This window comes from Loxodonta africana, chromosome 6, assembly GCF_030014295.1.
Source record: "Loxodonta africana isolate mLoxAfr1 chromosome 6, mLoxAfr1.hap2, whole genome shotgun sequence".
In the NCBI taxonomy this organism is placed as follows: Eukaryota; Metazoa; Chordata; class Mammalia; order Proboscidea; family Elephantidae; genus Loxodonta; species Loxodonta africana.
In genome coordinates this window covers 72,809,275-72,832,939 of record NC_087347.1, presented here as the reverse complement: position 1 = coordinate 72,832,939, position 23,665 = coordinate 72,809,275, and the positions used below count along the sequence as shown (strand labels likewise).

Here is a 23,665-nt window from a genome sequence, read left to right as displayed (position 1 = left end):
TATTACAGCTTGATTGTGGTGGCAGTTACACACTATACATTTGTCAAAATATACAAAAAAACTTTAATTAAAAAAAAATAACTGCACTGAAAAGGGTGAGCTTTACATAAATTATAAAAACTGGGAAAAATTTGTTTTAAAAAATTTGAGTTCAAATCCACTCAGAGGCACCTTCAAAGAAAGGCCTGGCAACTAAAAGGGACCTACTTAAGTAGAAAAACATACCTTGCTCATGAATAGGAAGACTTAACATTATAAAAATGTGTATTCTATCAAAAGCCACCTATGTATACAATGCACTTCTGATCCAAATTCCAACTACATTTTTTAATGTGATGGAGAAACAAATCACCAACTTCATATGGAAGGGAAAGAACCCCCAGAGAAGCAAAGCATTACTGAAAAAGAACAACAAAGTGGGAGGCCTTACTCTGATTTTAGAACATATTATACAGCTACAGTAGTCAAAACAGCCTGGTACTGGTACAACAACAGACACATAGACCAATGGAACAGAATTGAGAACTCAGATATAAATCCATCCACATATGAGCAGATGATATTTGACAAAGGCCCAGTGTCAGTTAATTGGGGAAAAGATAGTCTTTTTAACAAATGGTGCTGGCATAACTGGATATCCATCTGCAAAAAAATGAAACTGGACCCATACCTCACACCATGCACAAAAACTCCAAATGGATCAAAGATCTAAACATAAACTCTAAAACGACAAAAGATCATGGAAGAAAAAATAGGGACAATGTTAGGACTGCTAATACAAGGCATAAACACAATACAAAACAGTACTAAAAATGACAAAGAGAAACCAGATAACTGGGAGCTCCTAAAAATCAAACACCTATGCTCATCTAAAGACTTCATCAAAAGAATAAAAAGATTCCCTATAGACTGCGAAAAAATGTCAGCCACGACATCTCCCACCAGCGCCTGATCTCTAAAATCGACATGACTCTGCTAAAACTCAACCACAAAAAGACAAATAACCCAATTAAAAATTGGGCGAAGGATATGAACAGGCACTTCACTGAAGAAGACATTCAGGCGGCTAAGAGATACATGAGGAAATGCTCTGGATCATTAGCCACTAGAGAAATGCAAATTAAAACTACAGTGAGATTCTATCTCACTCCAACAAGGCTGGCATTCATCAAAAAAACACAAAATAATAAACGTTGGAGAGGACGTGGAGAGACTGGAACACTTATTCACTGCTGGTGGGAATGTAAAATGGTACAACCACTTTGGAAATTGATTTGGCATTTCCCTAAAAAGCTAGATATAGAACTACCACATGACCCAGCAATCCCACTCCTTGGAATATATCCTAGAGAAATAAGAGCCTTTACACAAACAGATATATGCACACCCATGTTTATTACAGCACTGTTTACAATAGCAAAAAGATGGAGGCAACCAAGGTGTCCATCAACGGATGAATGGATTAATTATGGTACATTCACACAACGGAATACTACGCATCAATAAAGAACAGTGATGAATCTGTGAAACATTTCTTAACATGGAGGAACCTGGAAGGCATTATGCTGAGTGAAATTAATCAGATGCAAAAGGACAAATATTGTATAAGACCACTGTTATAAGAACTTGAGAAGTAGTTTAAACTGAGAAGAACACATTCTTATGTGGTTACGAGAGGGGGGAGGGAGGGACGGTGGGAGAGGGTTATTTACTGATTAGATAGTAGATAAGAACTACTTTAGGTGAAGGGAAGGACAACACTCAATACAGTACAGGGGAGGTCAACACAATTGGACTAAATCAAGAGCAAAGAAGTTTCCGGAATAAACTGAACACTTCGAAGGTCAGCAAAGCATGGGCAGGGGCTTGGGGACTATGGCTTCAGGGGATATCTAAGCCATTTGGCAAAATAAAATCTATTAGGAAAACATTCTGCATCCCACTTTGAAGTGTGGCATCTCACGTCATAAACGCCAGCAAGCGGCCATCTAAGATGCATCAATGAGTCTCAACCCACCTGGATCAAAAGAGAATGAAGAACACCAAGCTCACAAAGTAATTATGAGCCCAAGAGACAGAAAGTGTCACATGAACTAGAGACTACATCATCCTGAGACCAGAAAAACTCGATGGTGCCTGGCCACAACCCATGAATGCCCTGACAGGGAACAACACAACAGAGAACCCGAGGGAGCAGGAGAACAGTGGGATGCAGACCCCATATTCTCATAAAAAGACCAGACTTAATGGTCTGACTGAGACTAGAAGGACCCCGGCGGTCAGGGTTCCCAAGCCTTCTGTTGGCCCAGGACAGGAACCACTCCCAAAGCCAACTCGTCAGACATTGGACTGGACGACGGGTTGGAGAGAGATGCTGATGAGGAGTGAGCTATCTGCACCATGTGGACACCTGAGACTGTGTTGGCATCTCGTGCCTGGAGGGTAGATGGGAGGGTAGGGGGGTTAGAAACTGGCAAAATGGTCACAAAAAGAGAGACTGGAAGGAGGGAGCGCGCTGACTCATTAGGGGGGAGAGTAAACAGGAGTATATAGTAAAGTGTATGTAAGTTTATACGTGAGAGACCGACTTGATTTATAAACCTTCACTTAAAGCACAACAAAATTAAAAAAAAAGAAAGGCCTGGCAATCTCCTTCCAAAAAATCTGCACTTGAAAATCCTATGGTGCACAGTTCTACTCCGACACACATGGGGTGGCCATGAGTTGGAAATCGACTCCACAGCAAATGTTTTAATCATTCTAACAATACCAGTGAGTTGACTCCTCAAAATTTCTAGGACACATTAAAAAAAAACAAATTGAGGACTCCAAAGGGTCTTTGTTTATGTAAGTGTACCTATAGGTATATTAGAAATCAAAACTTGGATATTTAAAAATATGTATTAATTCATTTGAAAATAACAACTCATTACACGTTAACATGAACATCCTTTAGAAAAAATAACTATTTTCATATAAAAGTGAGAAGACCTTGATGCTTTTGCAAACCTCTTTACTACTGGGCTTATAATAGCTGGATTTTCATTTCTGCTTCTGCACACAGTCTGTTATGAAACATCATGTAGCCTCTAGAAAACTCCACTGTACACTACTGAAATAATCTCTTGGTGTTACGATGAAAATAATTTCAAGCTCACCGACCTCCATGAAAGGGTCTCAAAGACCACCATGAAAAGGCCTCAGAGACCCCCCGGGGCCCCCAACCACACATTGAGAATCACTCCATTAACACTTTTGCATATACTTATTTAATAAATGGGATTTGCGGAAACCCTGGTGGCATAGTAATTAAAGGCTACAGCTGCTAACCAAAAGGTCAGCAGTTCAAATCCACCAGGTGCTCCTTGGAAAACTCTATGGGGCAGCTTTGCCGTCCTATGAGTCAGAACAGACTCAATGGCAAGGGGGTTTGTTTGTTTTTTAAAATGGAATTTGCTTTAAAACATTCCACGCAAAAACAAAATTTTAAATGGTGGGAATAGGGGAAACAACAATGACAAAACGTTGATAACTACTAAAGCTAGGAAGTGGATACATGGAGGTTCATGTGTCTTTTTCATGAATTGCTTTTGTGTATTTTTTAAATTCTCTATTATTTTTTACCTTTATCAGTACAGCTAAAATAGCAATTTTTTTATTCAATTCTGTGGTCACTACTATTTCTTGCATCCCACTTATCTATTCTGAATCCATTTTAAAACTAACTACTTGATCCTTTAGTAGTTATTTCAGTAAAAGTTCTTCATAATAAACCCTCAATCCTTGTATATTTTAAGTGTCTCCATTAAACCCTAATTCCCGAGTAGTAGTTTAATCGGATATGGGTTCTGCACTGCCGGTTCTTTTCCCTCAGCACTTTGAAGATATTACTCATCTTCTGGCATTTGCTGGCTAATGAGAAGTTGTAGGTCTCTTATTTATTAATAATCTGTCTTTTCTCTGTGTGAACACTTATGATTATCTTTCTCTTTAATTTCATTATAAGTCACGAGTAGACTTATTTTACTTATCTTACTCGATACCTGAGGTAAAATTTTGGTCTGTAGCCTGTTTTTTCAACACAAGAAAATTCTCAGCCATTATCTCATCAAATATTACTTCTCTGCCATTCACTCTATTCTTTTTCTGAAATTACTATGCTGGTGGCTCTCAATTTATAGTCCACGTGTCTTAATTGTTCTGTCTTTGTCTCTGCTGCATTCTGGATGAAGTCCTCAGTGTGATATTACAACTCACACTCATTTTCTTTCTCTATGGTCCAGTCGACTCCACAGCACTGGGTTTGTTTTCTCTTTACGGTCCAGTCTAAAGGTTATCATTTTTAAACTCCCCCCAAAAATTTTTTGGAATTTATCTACTCTAAGACAACACTGATAGTAAGAAACTTCACTACCAGTAAAAAAGGCATTGCGCCAATTACACATGACTCACCATGGATTTTAAGATGCTCTCTGATTTGAAAAATGTTAAAGTGTTAGATAATGTGTGTCAGAGAATCAATGAAATATAAGCTTCTCATTTCCAGGACTCTGAGGGTTTATTTTTCATTATCTACGTTCTTATTTCACAACTTCTTTTCTATAAATGCTACTGCTTCCTTTATCTCATTGGCAATTATAAACATACTGATGTAAATTCTTTTGACATTGTTCTTCAATCTGACATGAGTTCATCTCTTAATTATTGGTTTTATTGGCTATTTTTTAATACATTTTGCTTTCTTTACATATTTTGGAATTTTAGTTTGCAGGCTCATCTTAAGTACAACTTTCTTCTCTCTCTCTGTATTCACGCTTCTACGTCTAACAGTTTTTCCAAGTGCCTCCACCAAGTCTCCTGACCGCAATGAAGAACCAGGTCTTATAACGGCTTTAGACTATGTTGATGTCCTCCTGCTTCCCTGTGTGTCCTCTTCACAACTTTGTAACATACAATTTCATTTAAGCCATACCTCTGGGAAACAGACAATAGCAACTTTTTTCTTTTAGCACCACTTTAACAAAAAGGACCCCTACTCCTGCCCATAGTTTTAAGCAGCAGATACATCTCTGGGTCCCTCCTCATGTAGCATACTTTTATCTATATTAATAGATAATTAAATAGGATATAATTCCCGACCTAGATACATAGATATTTTCAACCTGATACAATGAAAAGTAACTAAATATTAAGCAAGATTATTAGGACAAAAAACTATATGTGAGGTACAATTACAACAATATAAAAAATGTATGTGACACCAAGTCTTGTTCCTTTCTATATTAAATCTTTCCATGTTATTTTCCATACCAAGCATGTATTACTTCTATAAGCAGACAAAACAAATTTTAATAAAATACAGAAAATAAAAAATTATAAGACTCAAAAAGAATAAAAGACATTGGAAAGATACTGTAAATCCACACTTTGCCTTGTTCCACCCAGTTTCAAATACACAGCAATGAGAGACAAATTAAAAATAAGATTACAAAGACAGATGATCTCTGAAACAGCATGTATTTCTCAGTAGGCCAAATATGGATAGAAACACAAGCAGTGTGGCCTACTAGGCTCTCTGTTCCAAAGAGTATAGGGATTTGGCTCCTAAGGGGTACTGGCATTAAAAAGAATCCCAGAGAATTCACCACTTAAAACAGGGCTTAAGTAGGGCTCCTTTCTGTTAAAGGAGAGATAGGAAAGGGGGGAAGGGAAAAAAACAGTCAAAGAAATTCCAGAGTCCTAGTAAAAATGTGCCTTTCACGTATTTCTGGAAAATTGTTATGTTAATTCCATACTTACCAAAAGTAAAAATGCAAACCAATGACACTGAACTTTAATTTAATCATTTTAATCTGGGCATACTAGGCCTAACACAGCTAAGAAATTTTTACTGATTTTCAGATGCAAAAAACCCACCCTAAGATATACTCACTCCTCACTTATTGACATGATAGGGTCCAAAGACCAGGTCTTTATGCAAAGATCAGCGTTATGTGAAAAATAGCATTTGGCCGTATCACATGACAAAATGGAAGATGACTACATCATGACACAGCTGCCAAATTACACCATTACACAACTGCCAAACCACTGAGAATCACAGCCCTGCCAAGCTGACACATATAGCCTTAACCATCAGAGCTACCATTACTGATATCTTGGGATTTGCCTTCTTTACTGCCAGATGTATGTCATTAATGCGCAAAATAGTCAAATAACAAGGCAGTCAGAAAGTGAGGTGTAGCTGTAATTTATCATCCTTCTCACCACTTAAAAAGGCAGTACACCAAGGGTTACTTTTCCTATTACCAAATATCCCCAAAATTTCCTTGGTTTTATTACTAAAAATGTTGTATACTACCCAGCATTTTTATTACCATTCACTTTAACTTTTACTTTCTCAAACTCTCCCTATTTCTTTGACATTAGGACAAAATTCAAATTTAATGGCATTCTTGCCACCATTTAATAACTGAGTTACCACTTAAAATTCCAATTTGTATTTGATTCAGATAGTGTTTCTATTTTGATAGTATTTTAGAAATATCTGACTTTACTAAAGCCCTCAGTGCTGTATGACAACATAATTTCAGGACCAACTCCCATTATCTGCTGCAGTTACTTACATTCTATAAAGTTATCAGGAACACCGATTTAGCAAATAGTGAACGAATGCTCCTAGGGGAAACACTGCAAGTCTTTGGTTACAACATTTTTGTCAACTAATCAATATATAGCCTTGTTTTATGTATGTTTCTCTTGAAAGACACCTTACTTAATTCACACTGTTGATTTATTAACATTAAAATCTCATAGCCAATAGCACTATAACTCATGCCTAAACAAAGCTTTATCTAAGATATGTTCTCCATAAGGCACATCAAAGCCTTCTTGTGCTTAGGATCACCACTAGACAATAGTTCAGTACTACATTTGAAGGCCATTTTTAACATGGAAATCATCGACAAAAAGCACAAAACTGAGAACAGAGTAGCAATAAATATTCTGTGAATAGGACACCTGTTTACCATATGCAAGCTGAAACAAGAAGGCACAATGTCCTTTTATCCAACCTCAACTGAGAAGGTGCATGTCAGGTGACTCAAATTTTTTATCACTCTACCCAAGCATTGATTTTGAGGTTCTGTGAGTACACAAATTCTCAGTACAGAATCTGCAAGTAAGGATCTACTGTATCAGTATTTGGAGTCCTGGTGGCACACTGGTTAAGAGCTCAGCTGCTAACCAAAAGGTCAGCAGTTTGAATCCACCAACTGCTCCTTGGAAACCCGATGTGGCAGTTCTACTCTGTCCTATACAGTCGCTATGAGTCAGAATTGATTCAACAGCTCCTTGGAAACCCGATGTGGCAGTTCTACTCTGTCCTATACAGTCGCTATGAGTCAGAATTGATTCAACAGTACTGGGTTATAAAAAAAAATAGGTACTGATATTTACTGTATTAGAAATTATAACAAAAATTTTGAAATTTTATTCTCCTAAAAATAAATCCATTACATGTAAACATAATTAAGTTTTATGAAGAACTACTTCCCAAAAACAAAACAAAAAATTTAATAAGGCCATGTCTTACATTTTTGCAGACCTCTTTTAATGACTAGATTAAAGGAAGACAGAGTCTCACCTGCTTCTTCAGCTCAACTGTTACAATAGATGGTTTGGGTCGTGGTATATGAAAAACATTTAGTCTCCCAAAAACATACAGTTGAAAAAGGGAGAAATAATTCAAAAGCCTTTCCAGACAATTGTGGATATTCTCTGATACTACACCAAATTTGACAAGCAACAATTTCTTAAAGGTCAGTTGCAATGTGGAATTTGAAACCATATCAGTAAACTTTCCATACTCTGTTATTTATCTTGAACTTTAAATAATCTGAACGTATAATTTTGTAGCATAGATCAGGTGGTCATTTGAAAAACACTTGTTCACTGAGTTATACAGATCTTCCAAATGTTGACACATTTCATTATAATATCAACAAAATTCTATTTCTGTTAATATCACCACTAATCTTATCAAAAGTATTTTTAAGTACTGGAAAGCTATCAAGCTCATGGTAATAGAGTCATACTCTCTAAATTCTAATTTTCACTTAAAAGCCAAAATTTTTATCATTAGCCACAAATACTGCCAGTTTTTTTTTTTCGTTCAGTGAAAGGCTTACTTCATTTTTTTTTTTTTGAGAAAGTATCTGTCATTTAAATGCACGAGTCTCAATAACCGTAATTTGTCAGTTGTTCTTCCAAGTAAAAACTGCGTCCCACGAATACAGCATCTAGTTGCTCTTGCAACTCACACAACTAACCCAAGTGAGCAACCGAAGGAAGAAAAGTACTTTTCAGAGACAATTGTCTTATTTCGGTACGCAGAAGTGCTTTATTAAGGCATACTACCCATTTCATCACTAAGAATAATAAAAAAGACATGCAGCAGATAGGACAAATCAAAACCACAATAAGGTACCACTTCACACCCACTAGTATGGCTGAAATAAAAGAGATGGACAATAACAAGTGCTGGTGGGGATACAGAAAAATTAAAACCCTCATAAACTGCTTGGAGGAATGTAAAATGATGCGGCCAGTTTGGAAAACAGTTTGGAAATCCCTCAAAAAGCTTAAACAGAATTACCATGATCCAGCAATTCCACTCCTAGATATATGCCCAAGAGAAATGAAAACATAATGTCTACTCAAAAAATTGTACATGAATGTTCACAGCATTATTCGCAACAGTCGAAAAAGAAAAACAACCAAATTTTTATCAACCGGTTAAGGGATAAACAGCATAGTATATACATTAGGAAGCCCTAATATTACTTAGGCATAAAAAGGTATGAAGTACTGATACGTGCTACAACACAGAACCTTGAAAACATTACGCTAAAAGAAAGCCAGACACCAGATGCCACATATTGTATGATTCCATTTATATGAAGTATTCAGAACAGGCTAATCCATAGAGACAGAAAGATTACTGGTTTCCAGGGGACAGGAGGAGGAGGAATAGGAAACTGACTGCTAGCAGGTATGAAGTTTCTTTCTGGGGTAATGAAAATGCTCTAAAATCAGACACTTGTGAAAGTTGTACAACTGTGACTATACTGAAAACTACTGAATTTCAGTATACTTTACCAGGATAAATTTTACGGTATGTGAATAAAGCTGTTTTAACAAGGGACTAACGGACCACAACTACCACAGCTTCCACCAGACTGAGTCCAGTACAACTAGATGGTGCCCGGCTACCACCACTGACTGCTCTGACAGCGATCACAATAGAGTGTCCTGGACAGAGCCGGATGAAAATGTAGAACAAAATTCTAACTCACAAAAAAAGATCAGACTTACTGGCCTGACAGTGACTGAAGAAACCTGAGATCATGGCCCCCTTTTAGCTCAGTAATAAAGTCACTCCTGAGGTTCACCCTTCAGCCAAAGATGAGACAGAACCATAAAACAAAAACAAGACTAAACGGGTACACCAGCCCAGGGGCACAGATGAGAAGGCAGGAGGGGGCAGAAAAGCTAGTAAAAGGGAACCCAAGATCGAGAAGGGAGAGTGTTGACATGTCGTGGGGTTGGTAACCAATGACATAAAACAGTATGTGTACTGTTTACGGAGAAGTTAGTTTGTTCTGTGAACCTTCATCTAAAGTTCAATATAAAATAAATAAATAAAGCTATTAAAAAAAAAAGGTGCAGCATTCAAAGGTCAAAAATTAGTTATTAGTAATAACTATTTTTATTGGTTCATCAAGGACATTCTTCAGTGAAACTGGTATTTTTAAAGGCCATGATCATGTAAGTACAAGATCGTGAAGAATACCACAATACTAGTACAGTTTGGTGCCAATGCCTCGATTCATGCTAATACACCAGCAGTTTTATCCACCATTGCTTATGACCATCAGTGCAAGGGTCAACACAGTAAAAAAGGCAGCTGACTTCTTAGTATTATTATGTAAGTAGTTTTGACATCAAGAACCTCTGAAGAGGGCATCAGGGATCCCCCAGGTGCGAAGACCACGCTTTGAGAACTGTTGCTCTAAATCGTAACTTCAGAAGGCTCAAATGCAATCGCAGGCTTTCTAAATCCAGATCTCAGACTCCAGGGCAACCCCAATGATCTGAACATTATTACAAATTTCTCCCAAAAAAAAAGAAAAGAAAACATTTAAGGCGTAACAGGTGTCACTTTAATAAATTAATCTCAAGTTTTTCAATTTAAGAGTTTGGAATCACTGACCCAATGAAAGACTTAAATAGTACAGACGTCACAAAAACCCAAATACAACTCAGAGTAACGAAAGTAATAAAGTTCAGGTTATAAACCAAAAAAAAAAAATCCAACCAAACCCGTTGCCGTCAAGTCGATTCCAACTCATAGCAACCCTTAAGGACAGAACGGAACTGCCCCATAGAGTTTCCAAGGAGCGCCTGGTGGATGTGAACTGCCGAACTTTGTTTAGCAGCCGCAATGCCTAACCACTACACCACCAGGGTTTCCAAAATTCAAGATACAGTGCACAACAAAACATCCATAAAATGCTATCTAGACAAAAAACATTCATACGGTAACAATAACATTAGCTCTTTTCAAAGTTTATTACTTCTTACACAACATTCAAAGAACAGACTTCTGAAATTTCTACTCATACTACCAATAGAAATATTGCTGGCACAGCTAAACACAATGTCCACTACACACTAAGAATAAACCATCACAGAATCAAAGAATATTAGATCTTGAAGCAACCCTAGATATAGTCACCATTTTACATGACAGAGATACTGAGGCCACAAAATAAACAAAAGCCTTGGCCAAAAATCATATAACTAGCTAGTGGCTGAGACAGTATAAGCAGTTTTTACCCTCAGTGTGTTTTCACTATGCCAACCTGATTCTCCAACCAAATATAACACATTTAAAACATTTAACCCACATCATACCAAGGCCAACCAAGACACCCCACTTGCCATATAAAACTTCAGTTAATCTTGACAATACTAATCAGATGTGAAAACAGATATAAAATTGATAGGGGGAAAAAACTGCATATGTAACTGGTTCAATGGAGAAATTAGTCTTCGACTTCAAAACTTACAAACTTTCAATGGAGAACAATTTGGAACATGCTTTGATGTCTACTTTCGTAAAAACACTGGGAAATGTATCATCACTTTTAAACAGAGCCAGATGCTGACAAACATCTGAAGTAAAAAATTCCCCTACATGGTAACAAATCACTGACTTTATCTATGGTATTTTTTTTATGACATGACTTAAGACACACAAAGTATGCTTTTCTAACAAATGTTGTATTAAAATAAACGTACCTGCAGGACTGTCAGCAGTCTCTCCTGGATGTAGCTGTATACCGGTTGAATCTATAGAGTTTACTGTAACTGTCTGTAGATTTGGCAACTGACCAGTGCTTAGACTAACTGGAGTTGAAGTCAAGGCTCCACCTGCTGCAACTTGACCAAGTGTGAGCGTCTGAACAGGCGTCAGAGTTATTTGTTGGGCAGCAGTATTCTGTATTTGTAAATTCTGCAAGTTCTGGACCCCTTGTACTTGAAATGTTTGCCAAGTTATCTGTCCAGAAGGAGTCACTGTCTGTGCCTGAATTAAAAAGGTTCCTGGATTCAGCTGCAATTGAAGATTTTGCAAAGCCTGTTGTGATATATTTTGACCGCTGGCTTGCACACCATGGATTGTCTGTGGTGTAATACCTTGCACAATTTGGGCTTGACTGGTTGGCTGCTGAGACTCTTGAAGTTGTAGATGCTGTACAACAGGCTGTGCTGTAGAAACCTGAATATTCTGAGCCTGTGTCTCTTCAGAAACAGGCGACTGGATATAATTTCCCTGAAGATCTGAAGAATGCACTTGCCCACTGGAAGTGGTCAAGCTATTTGTGTTTTGTTGTAATATACCTGTACTATCTATAGTAACAGGCAACTGTGATGAAGAGGATGTTGGCACAAATAAATCTGTATCAGTATTAGTTTCATTAATATCCGGAGAAACTCGCTCACCAGTCCTTTCTGAATTGTCTGAACTATCCATAGCTTGTCCTGTGTTTATCAAATGTCCATCGGCATTAATGCCTGCAGTCATTGTCTGAGAACTGCCAGACAGTCCCAAAGAATCTAGATCGACACTATTGATTGGTACAAAGGTAATATTTCCTGGCAGGCCAAGAGGCACATTAGCAACCACTTGGGTTTGGCCAGGAAAAGATGAACCACCAATTGCAACTCCCTGAACCTGGACCTGACCAGTCTGTGGTATAAGATTCTGGATATTAGTAGGAGGTGTTCCAGAGGCAAGTAAAGTTTGATTAGAGCCAGGAATGATCTGAATTTGACCACTTTCTTGATTTATACCCCCGTTATCTGAAGAGCCTGTGAAACCAATCTGAACCTGCTGACCATCTGTTGACTGAATCTGTGGTATTACTTGATACTGAACATTGGACACTGTACCATTTGATGACTCTGATCCTGGTGCAACTGAAAATATTTGTTCATTCTGCAAATTCTGAAGGGGAAGGACATACTGCCCACTCGGAGTAGCAGCGCTTGGAATCTGGACTAGATTACCAGCTTCATCTTTTATAGTTGTAGGTGTGGCTGACAAAACCTCCCATCGATTTGGTGCTCCTCCTAACTGTGCAGAAGCCAAATCACCTGTCTGGATGAAGAAAACAAAAAATATTACATGATTTATTTCTGGTATATTTATACCAACCCTCAAAAAATTCTAAAAATTGGTATAAATCCTACTACTGGACACTAACAGTTATCTTAATAACACAATAGAGTTTAAATACATAAGCAGTGATAGGCTACAAAAATTTTCACTTTCAGTTTTGTTAGTTACTACAAAGATGATTCATCTGAATCCTATTTGAGTAGGGAAAAAAATCTCAATCAGAATATTCTGTTTTACGACCCCAAACTGATCTAAGATCATTAATGGTATACGGTTCTTAAAAAAAAAAAAAAAAAGGTGGAGGTGGCCAGAAAAAGATTACGCACAGCTCAAACCAGATATACCTCAATCACTGGAAAAGAGTTCAAAGAGCATGTAACCCTCTAAAAATATATGACTAAATCAGGCACGTTTTATTTATGTACAGAAAAGAAACAGTTTTGTGCAGTGCTTTCCAAGTTTTCAAAATTAGAATATAACGTTATTATTGCTATAAAATAATTACAGCTATTCTTTTATGCCTTGTATTAATGCACTCAAGAGTAAACTCGTGGCTAGGGTTATTCCATCAGCAAGTCATCAACTCTCTTTTCTTAAGAACTAGTAGGAAAAAATGAAACCTTAAAGTAACCTAATGAGGAAAGGTTTTTGCCCTATAACCACATGGCAAAGAAGCCTCATCTGAAAGGTTTTTCTAGAGAGCGAAAGCTGGAGGATATAGACTATGGCTTTACCTGCTACTCTAAGTTTGCAGCAGAATGCCAGGCATACACATTTTGTATTCTGCGACCTGTTAGAATCTTAGTTATCATCCCCATATTTTATAGATTAGGCTAGACTACAAAAATATCAAGGTAGGAAAGCAGAAAGCAATAAAAGCCTACATACCAACATCATTAAGGTAAAAAATTTTTAAGGGAATAATAACAGTATTCTAAAATTCAACTTTTATATGCCAAGTACTACGGTAGGAGTTATAAAATTCTATCATTTACTCCTTAAAACAATCCTATGAGGTGTTATTATTATCTCCACTTCACCAATTAAGAAAACTGAGGGACAGGATCACACACCTACCAAATGGCCGAGACCAGGTTTAAAATCAGGCCAAATCTAACTCCATAACTGGGGCCCTTAATCCCTCTACCATACTTGTCTCCCACTAAAACATGGGGAATGATAGCCTCTACTTTTATCTAGGCCTATCTGTGATCTCCTGTAACTTCACTTATCACTAGACAATGAAAACAGACGTATCTAACCCAGCATTCTCAACCTAGAATTCATGCCTGGTCCTCAAAGGATCTATGAATCCTCTAAAATAGACAAACTTCTTGAGGAAGTACAATCTTGGGCGGGGGTAGTAATCCAAGGTTTCATCATAGTTTCAAAGGGTCTGTGACTCTAAAAAAGGTTAAACACTTCTCCTAACATAAACCATTTCACAAAGTTTAATAGAAATATTGTAGACACGAAAGATCTGAAGTTTCTTAAAGAAACTCGCTGCCTAATAATTTTCATGTAGGCCCCTAGTCAGAAGTATACATTTCAATGGATGAAACACGTTTTAATGTCTCCTTTAACATTTCAGCGGAAACCCTGGTGGCATAGTGGTTAAGTGCTACGGCTAACCAAAAGGTGGGCAGCTCAACTCCACCAGGCGCTCCTTGGAAACTCTATGGGGCAGTTCTACTCTGACCTATAGGGTTGCTATGAGTCGGAATCGACTCAACGGCAACGGGTTTGCTTTTGGTTTTGGTAACATTTGAGCACATCTAACAAGATTAAGGAAATCCTGGTGGCGTAGTGGTTAAGAGCTACGGTTGCTAACCAAAGGGTCGGCAGTTTGAATCCGCCAGGCACTCCCTGAAAACTCTATGAGGCAGTTCTACTCTGTCCTATAGGGTCGCTATGAGTCTGAATCGACTTGAAGGCACTGGGTGGGTTGGGCCAAGATTAAATAAGCATGTGAACAAATCCATGAAACACACAACCTATCTTCAGATAGGTCACAATCTACCCAAAATGACTTACACATACATGCTAATGTGAAAAGTGGTGCACACTAGCCATTTGATCACAAAAGAGCTATTTTACATAATTTTAGAATAAAATGTTAAAATTTCAATGTGAGGAAACAGGAATACACAGAAGCATTAACAAAGATACAGAAACAGTATCACAGACAAAAAGAAACTCTAAAGAATAATATATAATTTGACATTCAAAAGGCTCCAGAAAAAGACTGATTCTTAAAAGTAACAGGGAAGAGGACTAGACATTTATATCAGGGCCTGCAAATGGTTTCATAGATTCTGCTAAGGAGTTTGGACTTTATCCTGCAGACAGCGAATGAAAGCTGTATAAGCAAGTAAGTGGTACCATCAGATAGATGTTTTATAAAAGAAGACAAACCAAGGCCAAGTAAATAAGGCTGAAAAAAACGCAGAGAGAATGTAGGACCCAGTACAAATGTCTATGCCTGAACTAAGAGTATTACTGTCTTTTAAACACAAATAATTAAAATTAAAGTCACATGACATCCTTCAACTTCTATCTGGTATAAAAACCACAAGTTCAAGTCATCTTTCTCAATACTATAGTAACAATTCATGCTTCATTTCATCAATCTCTTGGAATTTTAAGTAAACTAAAGATATTTAAATCTATATATTAAAGTTTATACTAAAATCTTCACTGAAGTGTATCTAAAATCCAATCCTTATCTTCTCATGAAGGCTGTTACCTTCTGAGACTCAACTGTTGAACTTTTTCTAACCAGCATTAAGTTTACAACTATTCAAATTATAACCAAGAATAGAGTTTCTCACACACAAATGAAATTTTATAATACTGTCATTTTGTTGCTTTTCCTTCCTCTTAAAAAAAGAAATTCATGGCATCCAAAAAATTTTTTTTCAAACAGCAATAAAGGCTGATGATGATGGCAGGTTAAATATTCAACCTTTAATAAACATCTTTCTAGTCAAGAGATTCCTTGAAAGTAAGTACAACTGCTCAAATGACAAGTCTAATTAAATGCTGCCCAAAAGCTAACTCCTGTCCAGAGGCTAAAAAATATAGTACCGTTTTCCCCAGCAATGCAGGCCACTGACTGAAAAAAAATCCCTGAGCCCACGACAAAATGATGTTTAACAAAAGTTTATTCTGAACTTTTCTGAATAAGCCTAAGGTGCAAAGTAGGCGAATATTCATGAAGCACAAGCCTGGGGGGAAAAAATCAGGCAAGGAAAGGATTCTCTTTTGTGACTTGAATTTGCATTTTTTTTAATTTAATAAATATTAGATTCTTTAAAAGAGATGGGGAAAAAAACTGAATCAAAAAAACTGCTAGACATTCATGACTTAAGGTACAACTATGGTACTGGGGAGGCTCGACATCGTTACAGAAAAAGAAGAGAACTCGTAGCTGTGCTTTAGTCCTAGCTAGAACTGTGTGTGATTTGAGACAAGTTTCAATTTCCTCACGTTAAAAACGGAGGGAAATAGTACCTTGCAGGGTCATAAAAATCAAAAGAAAATGTTAAGCTTTATAAACTGGAAAGCACTATGCTTATGTGAAAAGATTTAGAAGAGCATCCATTACATGCCTAGAACAATCCCTGTATAAAGTTTGATCAATAACTACTTACTAAATGATTAAAGACATTTTATTTCAAGATTATCACAAAGAAAATGATAGAAAAAGTAGATCAGTAAAACTGACTTTGAGGTATTAGAGACTTCTAAGGAAAACTCTGAACCAATTTTAAACCTATTTATTTCCATAATTCCACAATGAATGAGCCCCAAATATTTCAAAACTACAGCCTACTAATCTCTAGAAGAAATTCTATCAGCAGCATACCACTAAAAAAGATAAAGTACACTAAATACCAAATGGGAAAGGGATAAATTAGAAAATCTCTGGAAACCAAAAAAAGTTTAAAAAAATGTTTTGATGCTAGGTTACTGGAAATACTACAGAAAAATAGGAAGAGACATAAAAATACATAAACCAGGCAAGAACTACTATTAAGTTTGTTTCTAAAACAATGATTTGCTCAACAAACCTAGAAACATGTAGTTGCAAAATAACCCTCTATATAACCATTTACAAAAACTTAAAAGAAAGATCCACCAGCGTTCCTTTCAGTAACTCTAATTTTCTTACCGGACAACTAACAAACAAAACAACATCTAACATGGAAGTTGGCATTATTGTAAAAAGTTCTCATTGAAAGCACTCTAAGTCTCCATCTAAATATAAACATAGCCACGTGATTAAAAAAAGGGACTACAACCTAAAGTAGCCCTGGGTGGAACCAGCAATGACATGGCTATAGTAATTCATTACAAGGGCATTCTCCAGTACAACAAGGCATAAAAACCAAGGGGGCTGGGATAGGGAGGAAAAGAAAAGAGTTATCTTCTCAAATACCTGTGGAAAAGGAAAAAGAAAAAACTCATGCCACATGCATATCCTTTGGAAAAGATTATTAACTTCTCAGTTCCCACAAATAGCTTTCTGAAAGCCAGAAACTGGCAAAGAAAGAGTAGGTGTAAATGAAAACAAGCGTGAACCATGCTTAGGCAAACACAAGTTTTTTAAAACCTTCAAGAAATACTAAAATAATTCAAAAAGATTTCCTTTAAAAACACTGAGCCAATGAATTAGTTATAATGAGATGGTAGGCCTTAGCTTAATAATAAAAATGACCTCTTTTTGAAATAACCTATTATTCGTGTTTTAGCTCACGAACACTGATGGACTAAATTACTGAATACTAAATTTACAACCTAAACTGAAGATAAAACAATGACTTCCTTAATATTTACTTGTACGCTTTCTTAACACTAAAATACAAAATGGAACGACCAAACTAAAAGCCCACGAAAGTTCACACAAATGCAAACTGGGCAAATTAATACTTACATAAAAGCCAACTTTTTTCTATTTCTTAATTTATTACTGCAATCAACTACACAACTTTTAGTAATAACATACAAAGGAACCTTTCTACTAAAGCATGTCTGGGAGTCCATGTTGTGGAACCACACTGTAGGTGAGACTCGTTTGTGATTGGATCTGTTCGATATTGTACTTGAAGTAATAACCAAACACTCTTAGTCAGCATCCAAAATGAACCTATATTATAACAAATTCCAAATGAGAGTTAAAGTAAATCTCCAGCACAGCTAATTGGCTTTTCAAGGCCCTTTTAATCTAAACTGGCATAAAGTTGAATTCTCTGTGTATATTTCCACTTGATTTTAAACACAACAATATGTCAATGCAATGTGGGATCCTGGGATTCGATCCTGGAACAGAAAAAGGGCATTATTGGAAAAAGTAGTGAAATCCAAATCAAGTCTAGAATTAATAACATATTACCATTGATAACTTCCTAGTTTTGACAAATATTTCATAGTTGTGTTAACATTATGGGAAACTGGGTGAAGGGTTCATGGGAGCTCTTAATACTGTCTTTGCCACTTTTCTGTAAGTTTAAAATTATTATAAAATTAAAAGCTTACTTAAAAAATAACAAGCTCTCTGCAACCCTCTCTAATACCAATAATTTGAATAATTAAGTTATCCAATCACATTTTTAAATGGGAAAAACATGCCCACCAGCTCACCTAAATTTTTCCTCTCATTTTGAGATGCAGAGATCTGAAATTCATTTTTGAACTAGAAAAATAATTTTCCTATTTGCTAAGGCAAACATATTCAAGCTGACGGTACCAATTTTACTTAAAGTGAAAAATTTTGTGCACAGATTCCAAAAATACAAAGAAAAAAATGCTCCAACTGATTCTGGCTGATGTTCATCTGGCGGGAAATGCGTCTCAGTAATGATTTGGTAGTCTAGAGGAGGAGCTATGTCAGGGTTGGGGCAGAGGTATGGAAACAACTTCCCTACAAGTAGATGGCCACAGCTGGCTAAAGTTGGAGACAGAACTCTATTCCCAGGTCTGAGACTCACACATATACATATTTTTCGCAAATAACTTCCTCCTTCACATCTTCCCCTCCCCCACCCTTCCCCCATCTGTGAGCTGATATCTAAACTTGTTAAGTTTCAGCCACAAGAAATTTTTTGTTCTATTTTAAAATATAAAAATAGGTAAGTAGAAGCAATCTACTTTGCAATCTTACTTATGTAGTAGTTATCTAAGATAAACAGTCAATCTCCTTTAACACTGAGGGGCTAGAGGGACAGTTAATCAAAAAAGGCTTACCAATCCACAGGTATCTTCCAAAAGAACAATACCTCTCCCAAACATAATTTTATGTTTTTACATTTTAATCGCTTATAAAAGCACAAAATAAAAAAATACTTTCAAAACATTAAAACTGTTCACATCCCCCAACGGTATAATCTAAGACACTAAAATCACAAATATTTAAAAACAGTGTACCTCTAGTTTAACGTTAGCTTCACTTTTAACGCCTAGCTATACTATTTGCTGCAAAATATACCAAATATCAAACTTTACAGGGGCTACTGAAAATCACTACACAAACCAATTCCTACCATGCACCTCAGATAACGAAAAATACTTAATGTGAAAGTGTTTCAATCATATTAATACGTGAGCACATCTACAGGTTCAAATACGAAATTCACAATTAATCTAAAACCTGTTTCCAGTTAATTTGTAGTGAGCCCTCCCATCACATTGGCCAGTTCCTTCTGCCCCCGACACTCTAAAAACATACAAAAAAAACTCACCATTTCTTATCAGAGAAGCAAGGACAATACAGCTTTGCCAACCAAATTCAACTATTCCTTGTAAATTCCTTACTTGTACTTCTTTAACACTGTTATCATTCAATCTCAAAAACCAAAGAAATATGCAAGTAACTCCGTCGATTCCAACTGCCGCTAATTAATGTTTCGCTTACTCAGAAAAAATTATTGCGAATTTTAGTAGTCTGCAAAAACTAAAATTCAACAATGCTGAACAGCCACTTAAAAAGCACTTAGAAGTGTTCGCCCTGCTTACGAAAGAGTAATTCACAGTAAGCCTTCACTCTTGTTTTATGATTTACGAACTCAATCAGTAAGATCTAATAACTTCTAACAGAAAAAGCTCCAGGTTCAAAAATACTAAATACCGAAGACACTGCCTCTATAGTTGATACCATGGCCGACAGGCCGTGCTTGAAAATTTTGTAGTTCAGCGAAGGAGTTTTCGGCACTGATAGGAATTGCTCAACATCCATTTTGTAGTCCTCTACCCCCCATCTCTAAGACTTCATTTTGAAGCGAATTCTGAGCGAGGTGCCGCAGTGACAATCTGGAGAGAGCCTAAGCCGCCTGCTGCTCTGAACAGGCATGCGAACCCACAGGAAAGGGCGCCCTGGCTGGCGAGCCGTCCGCTTCGGGGGAAGGCGCGGGCGCCAGGAAGGCCTTTTGGGCGGGCGCGCCACAGGCCCGGGATGGCGGGCGCAGGGCCTCGGCGGGGGCGGGCCGCGCGCGCGGGACTTACCGCTCCGGCGGCGGCGGCGGCGGCGGCGGCGGCGGCGGCGGCGGCGGCGGCGGGGGCCCCAGCTGCGGCGGCCGCCTCCTCCTCGTCGTCGCCCGGCGATGGCGGCCCTATCTTGCTGCAGGTAGCGGCCAGCAGAGCGAGCGGTGACGGCTGAGTGTCCTACCCCCGATGGGCGGGTTCAGAGAGGGAGACAGGGGGAGGGGTGGCGGTTAGGGTCGGGCCGCCGCTAGGACAGGAAGTGCGACTCGGTCCTCGCAGGCTGTGCCCGGGCCAGCGCCAGCCCGCGCTCTCCTCCTCCTCCTCCTCCTCCTCGACTCCGGCTCGCGTCCTCCCGCTCGCACGCACGCCCAGCAGCACCGCCGTCCGTCCGCGGGAAGGCGGCGGCGGGCTGCGCGCCGGGCCTGCACCTTCCGCCCGGAACCCACCCCCGGGAGGGCGCGCGCGCACACACGCACACACACTCACACACACTCACACACACACACAAAAAGGCGCCGGGAGGGGGCAGCGCGGGCGGGGTCGGAGCGTTGGCGCCTCCGGCGGGCAGCTCCCGGGGCGGGGGGAGGGGAGGAGGGACGCGCGGAGGGAGGGGAGAGGCGAGGGGAGGAGAAAGCGGCGCGAGGGGGGAGCCAGGCCAGGGCTCAGCCGCTCCTCACCTGGGCCACCGCTGCCGCCACCGCGCCGTTTCCGTGCTGCTGCTGCTGCTGCTGTTGCTGCTGCTGCTGCAGATACTCGCCGTGGTGGCCGCCGCCGCTGCCGCCGCCGCCGCTGTCCACGTCCAAGGCAGCCATTTCCTCTTGTTTCACGGGCTTTTCGGGAGCTGCAGGCACAGCGCGGAGGGAGGGGGGAAAGGAAGGGGGGTGGAGGGGAGGGAGGGGGCCCGCGGGCCGAGGCGAAATTACTCCGAAAGCCCTGACCGAGTCCCCTTCCCCTCCCCCACCCGCCCCCCGGCGGCGGCGGCGGCGGCTCCCTCCTCCCCTCCTGCTGCTGCCCCCGCCCGCCGCTGCTGTAACCCTCCTCCTCCTCTTTCCCTCCTCCTCCTCCTCCCCGCACTGCCCCTGCCCCCTCTCCTCTCCTCCCCTTTCCCTTCGCGCCGCTCGCTCTCACTCGCGCTCGCTCCTCTCGCACCGTCAGTCACTCACACACGCTCGCCCGCCGCCTGCGCCTGCACACAGTGGGATGCGGTCCCGGCGGGACTGGGCCGCTCGGCGGGGAGACGGCGCTGCTGGGCTTAAGGGGTGGACGGTGGCTGGCGGGGAGGGAAGGGAGGCGAAGGGGAGTGCGGCTTTCTGCCTCTCACAGACACTCGGTCACACGCACGGAGCCGGAGGCGGCGGCCCCGAGCTGGCTGTGGTCGGCGGCGGCGGCGGCGGCGGCAGCAGTAGGGGTTGCTCTCTCGGCTTTACGTACCGGTCATAGTGTGTTTAGGGCACCTCAGGCGGGGCTCCCCGCCGCCTTACACATGGTGAGGAGCGAAGGCGGCGGGAGAGGATGCGGGAAGCGGCGGCGGACACGGCCGGAGCGGTCCGGGGATTTTTTTTTCCTATTTTGATTGACTGTGCGGGAAACACAAAAGGTGGAGCCTCCAGCCCAAAAGGGGGGAAGAGGGTGACAGCCTGCCCGGAAGTCCCGCCCCTCTTCTTCCCGCTCATTCGCCACCAGGCTCTCTGCCGGGTGCACTCATTGGTCTGGACTCCCGTCCGTCGCTCGGTCAGGCGGCGCGCTTCCTGTTTGCCCCCGGGGTGGAAGGGGAGAGACAATAAGCGGCCGAGGCGGCGTAGCTTCCCGGCAGCGGCTACAGCTCGCCCGTTACCCCGCTGTGGCCGCCTGGCTCGCCGGCTGCCACTGCCAGGCCCGAAACACAGGCCTCTCCCACCTCGCAGGCGCTCGTAGCAGGTCCCGCCAAGCTGTGGGAGAGCTGAGCAGGAGAAGAAATCCGTCCCCGCTGGCTCCGACTCCACTCGACGCGTCTTCCATCCCGCCGGCAGCCGCAGCCGGATCTCCCCAGGGCCTAGCGCTCTCCGAGCCGCCGCTTCCCTGCGCTGTCTAGAGGCCACCGCCGCTCAGCCCGGGGCTGCTGCTGCGGCCGCTGCTGCTACTTAGCAAACCAGACCCGCCCCACGAGCCCGGGGGGAGGGAGCTGGTATTGGGGGAGACACCCCCTCCGAGGCTGGAGGAGGATTTTCTCACACACTTTCAGTTCGAGGATTCACAGTCAGTGCCATCTCATTCCCATCCCCCTCAGTCCAGGTTTCCAAACCATCTCCCATTTTTACCTATCCTGAGGCAAGCATTTAGAACACATTAGGAAGAGAGCTTTAATTCTGGCCAGTGTCACCAAAACATTTAAAGTATATTTCATTTCGTTTCTGGTGTCTATATGTATTCAGTGGGTAGAAATCGAAAAAATTAAATTTCACCCTCGTCATAATAATATTGTTGCTCAAACGTATATTATTCCCTGCTTCTTAATCCCTCTTGGTACAAAACAAATATCTCCTGAAGTCCATGAACTGCTAACAAGTTAAAAATAGTAAATTTCAGTGAAGTATGCCTTTTTTTTTTTTTTCTTGGAAAGTTTTAGCTGTATTTTAAAATCTTGTTTCATTTATTGGATTAAGTTAACACTCCTTCAGTAGTTGGCATCCTTGATATCCTGCTATCGTCCTGGGGGTGGGGGGAGGGGGGGAGAATTGCTCTGCTTTGGTTTTTGTTTTTTTGCTAACTGAGAGACATCCCCGCCTATTTAGAAGTAGTTGCCAAGAAAGAGGTTAAATGCAAAGGTGGAAACGCTGTCCATGATACACCTTTTATTTGACATCTGACTTGAACAAAATCGGTGTTCCAGTTACTGTGATTATCGCACTTCGTATAATAAATGAAGCTGTGCTGAGGGCTGGAAGATGCCTGGGGAGAATTTAGTGGGTTGTGAAGCCCAGGCACTTCAACTAGATTTTGTGGGCAGGGTTTTTTTTTTTAACTGAAAAAAAACTCTTAATCCGTTTATGAGAAGACGAGTTTGCATCTCAGTTCTAAAGCGCTTATACTTGAGGCCTATGCTCCTGGGATGGGAAACGTTGTTTGGTTCTTTGGCTCTTAATTGTACAAAAGATAGAATTTCTAGGGAATTGACCCAAAAAACCCAAGGATGCAAAAACGAGATTTGAAATTCTGAGTCCAAGAATAGGGTTAATCTCTTCTAATAGCAGTCTCTTGGGTCTCATTTTTAAGTAGTTGAATAATACAAAGGATGTAATGAATGAACAATATGGAAAGAATGTACACTTAAAATTCAAAGGAAAAGAAAAATGTCGTAAAATAAGCTGATTTTTGCAAAAAAATTTTAAAAAAGAGGGACAGATGACTTGCAGAGAAGGCCAAAGGTGAAAACAAGGGGAGGGGGAGAGAGCGTGGGAAGCT

At 40.3% G+C, this 23,665-nt stretch overlaps 1 protein-coding gene across 9 annotated transcripts in view; it reads right to left on the bottom strand.

Moving 5' to 3' along the window:
- Positions 1-21,770, bottom strand: part of SP3 (Sp3 transcription factor) — a 74,275-nt gene extending 52,505 nt beyond the window's left edge. For 6 of the 9 annotated variants that reach the window (XM_064286981.1, XM_064286982.1, XM_064286987.1 and 3 more), the window contains exons 1-4: positions 21,656-21,770; positions 20,902-21,065; positions 20,246-20,404; positions 11,365-12,724 (exon numbers count right to left, since the gene is read on the bottom strand). In XM_064286981.1, the coding sequence (XP_064143051.1) occupies positions 11,365-12,724; positions 20,246-20,404; positions 20,902-21,065; positions 21,656-21,662 (1,690 nt within the window). In that variant the 5' untranslated portion in view covers positions 21,663-21,770. Of the gene's footprint in view, positions 1-11,364; positions 12,725-19,485; positions 20,116-20,245; positions 20,405-20,901; positions 21,066-21,655 lie in introns of those variants that run through there. The other 3 variants (XM_064286983.1, XM_064286984.1, XM_064286985.1) reach the window with 2 other exon arrangements.
- Positions 21,771-23,665: the final 1,895 nt, after the last annotated feature.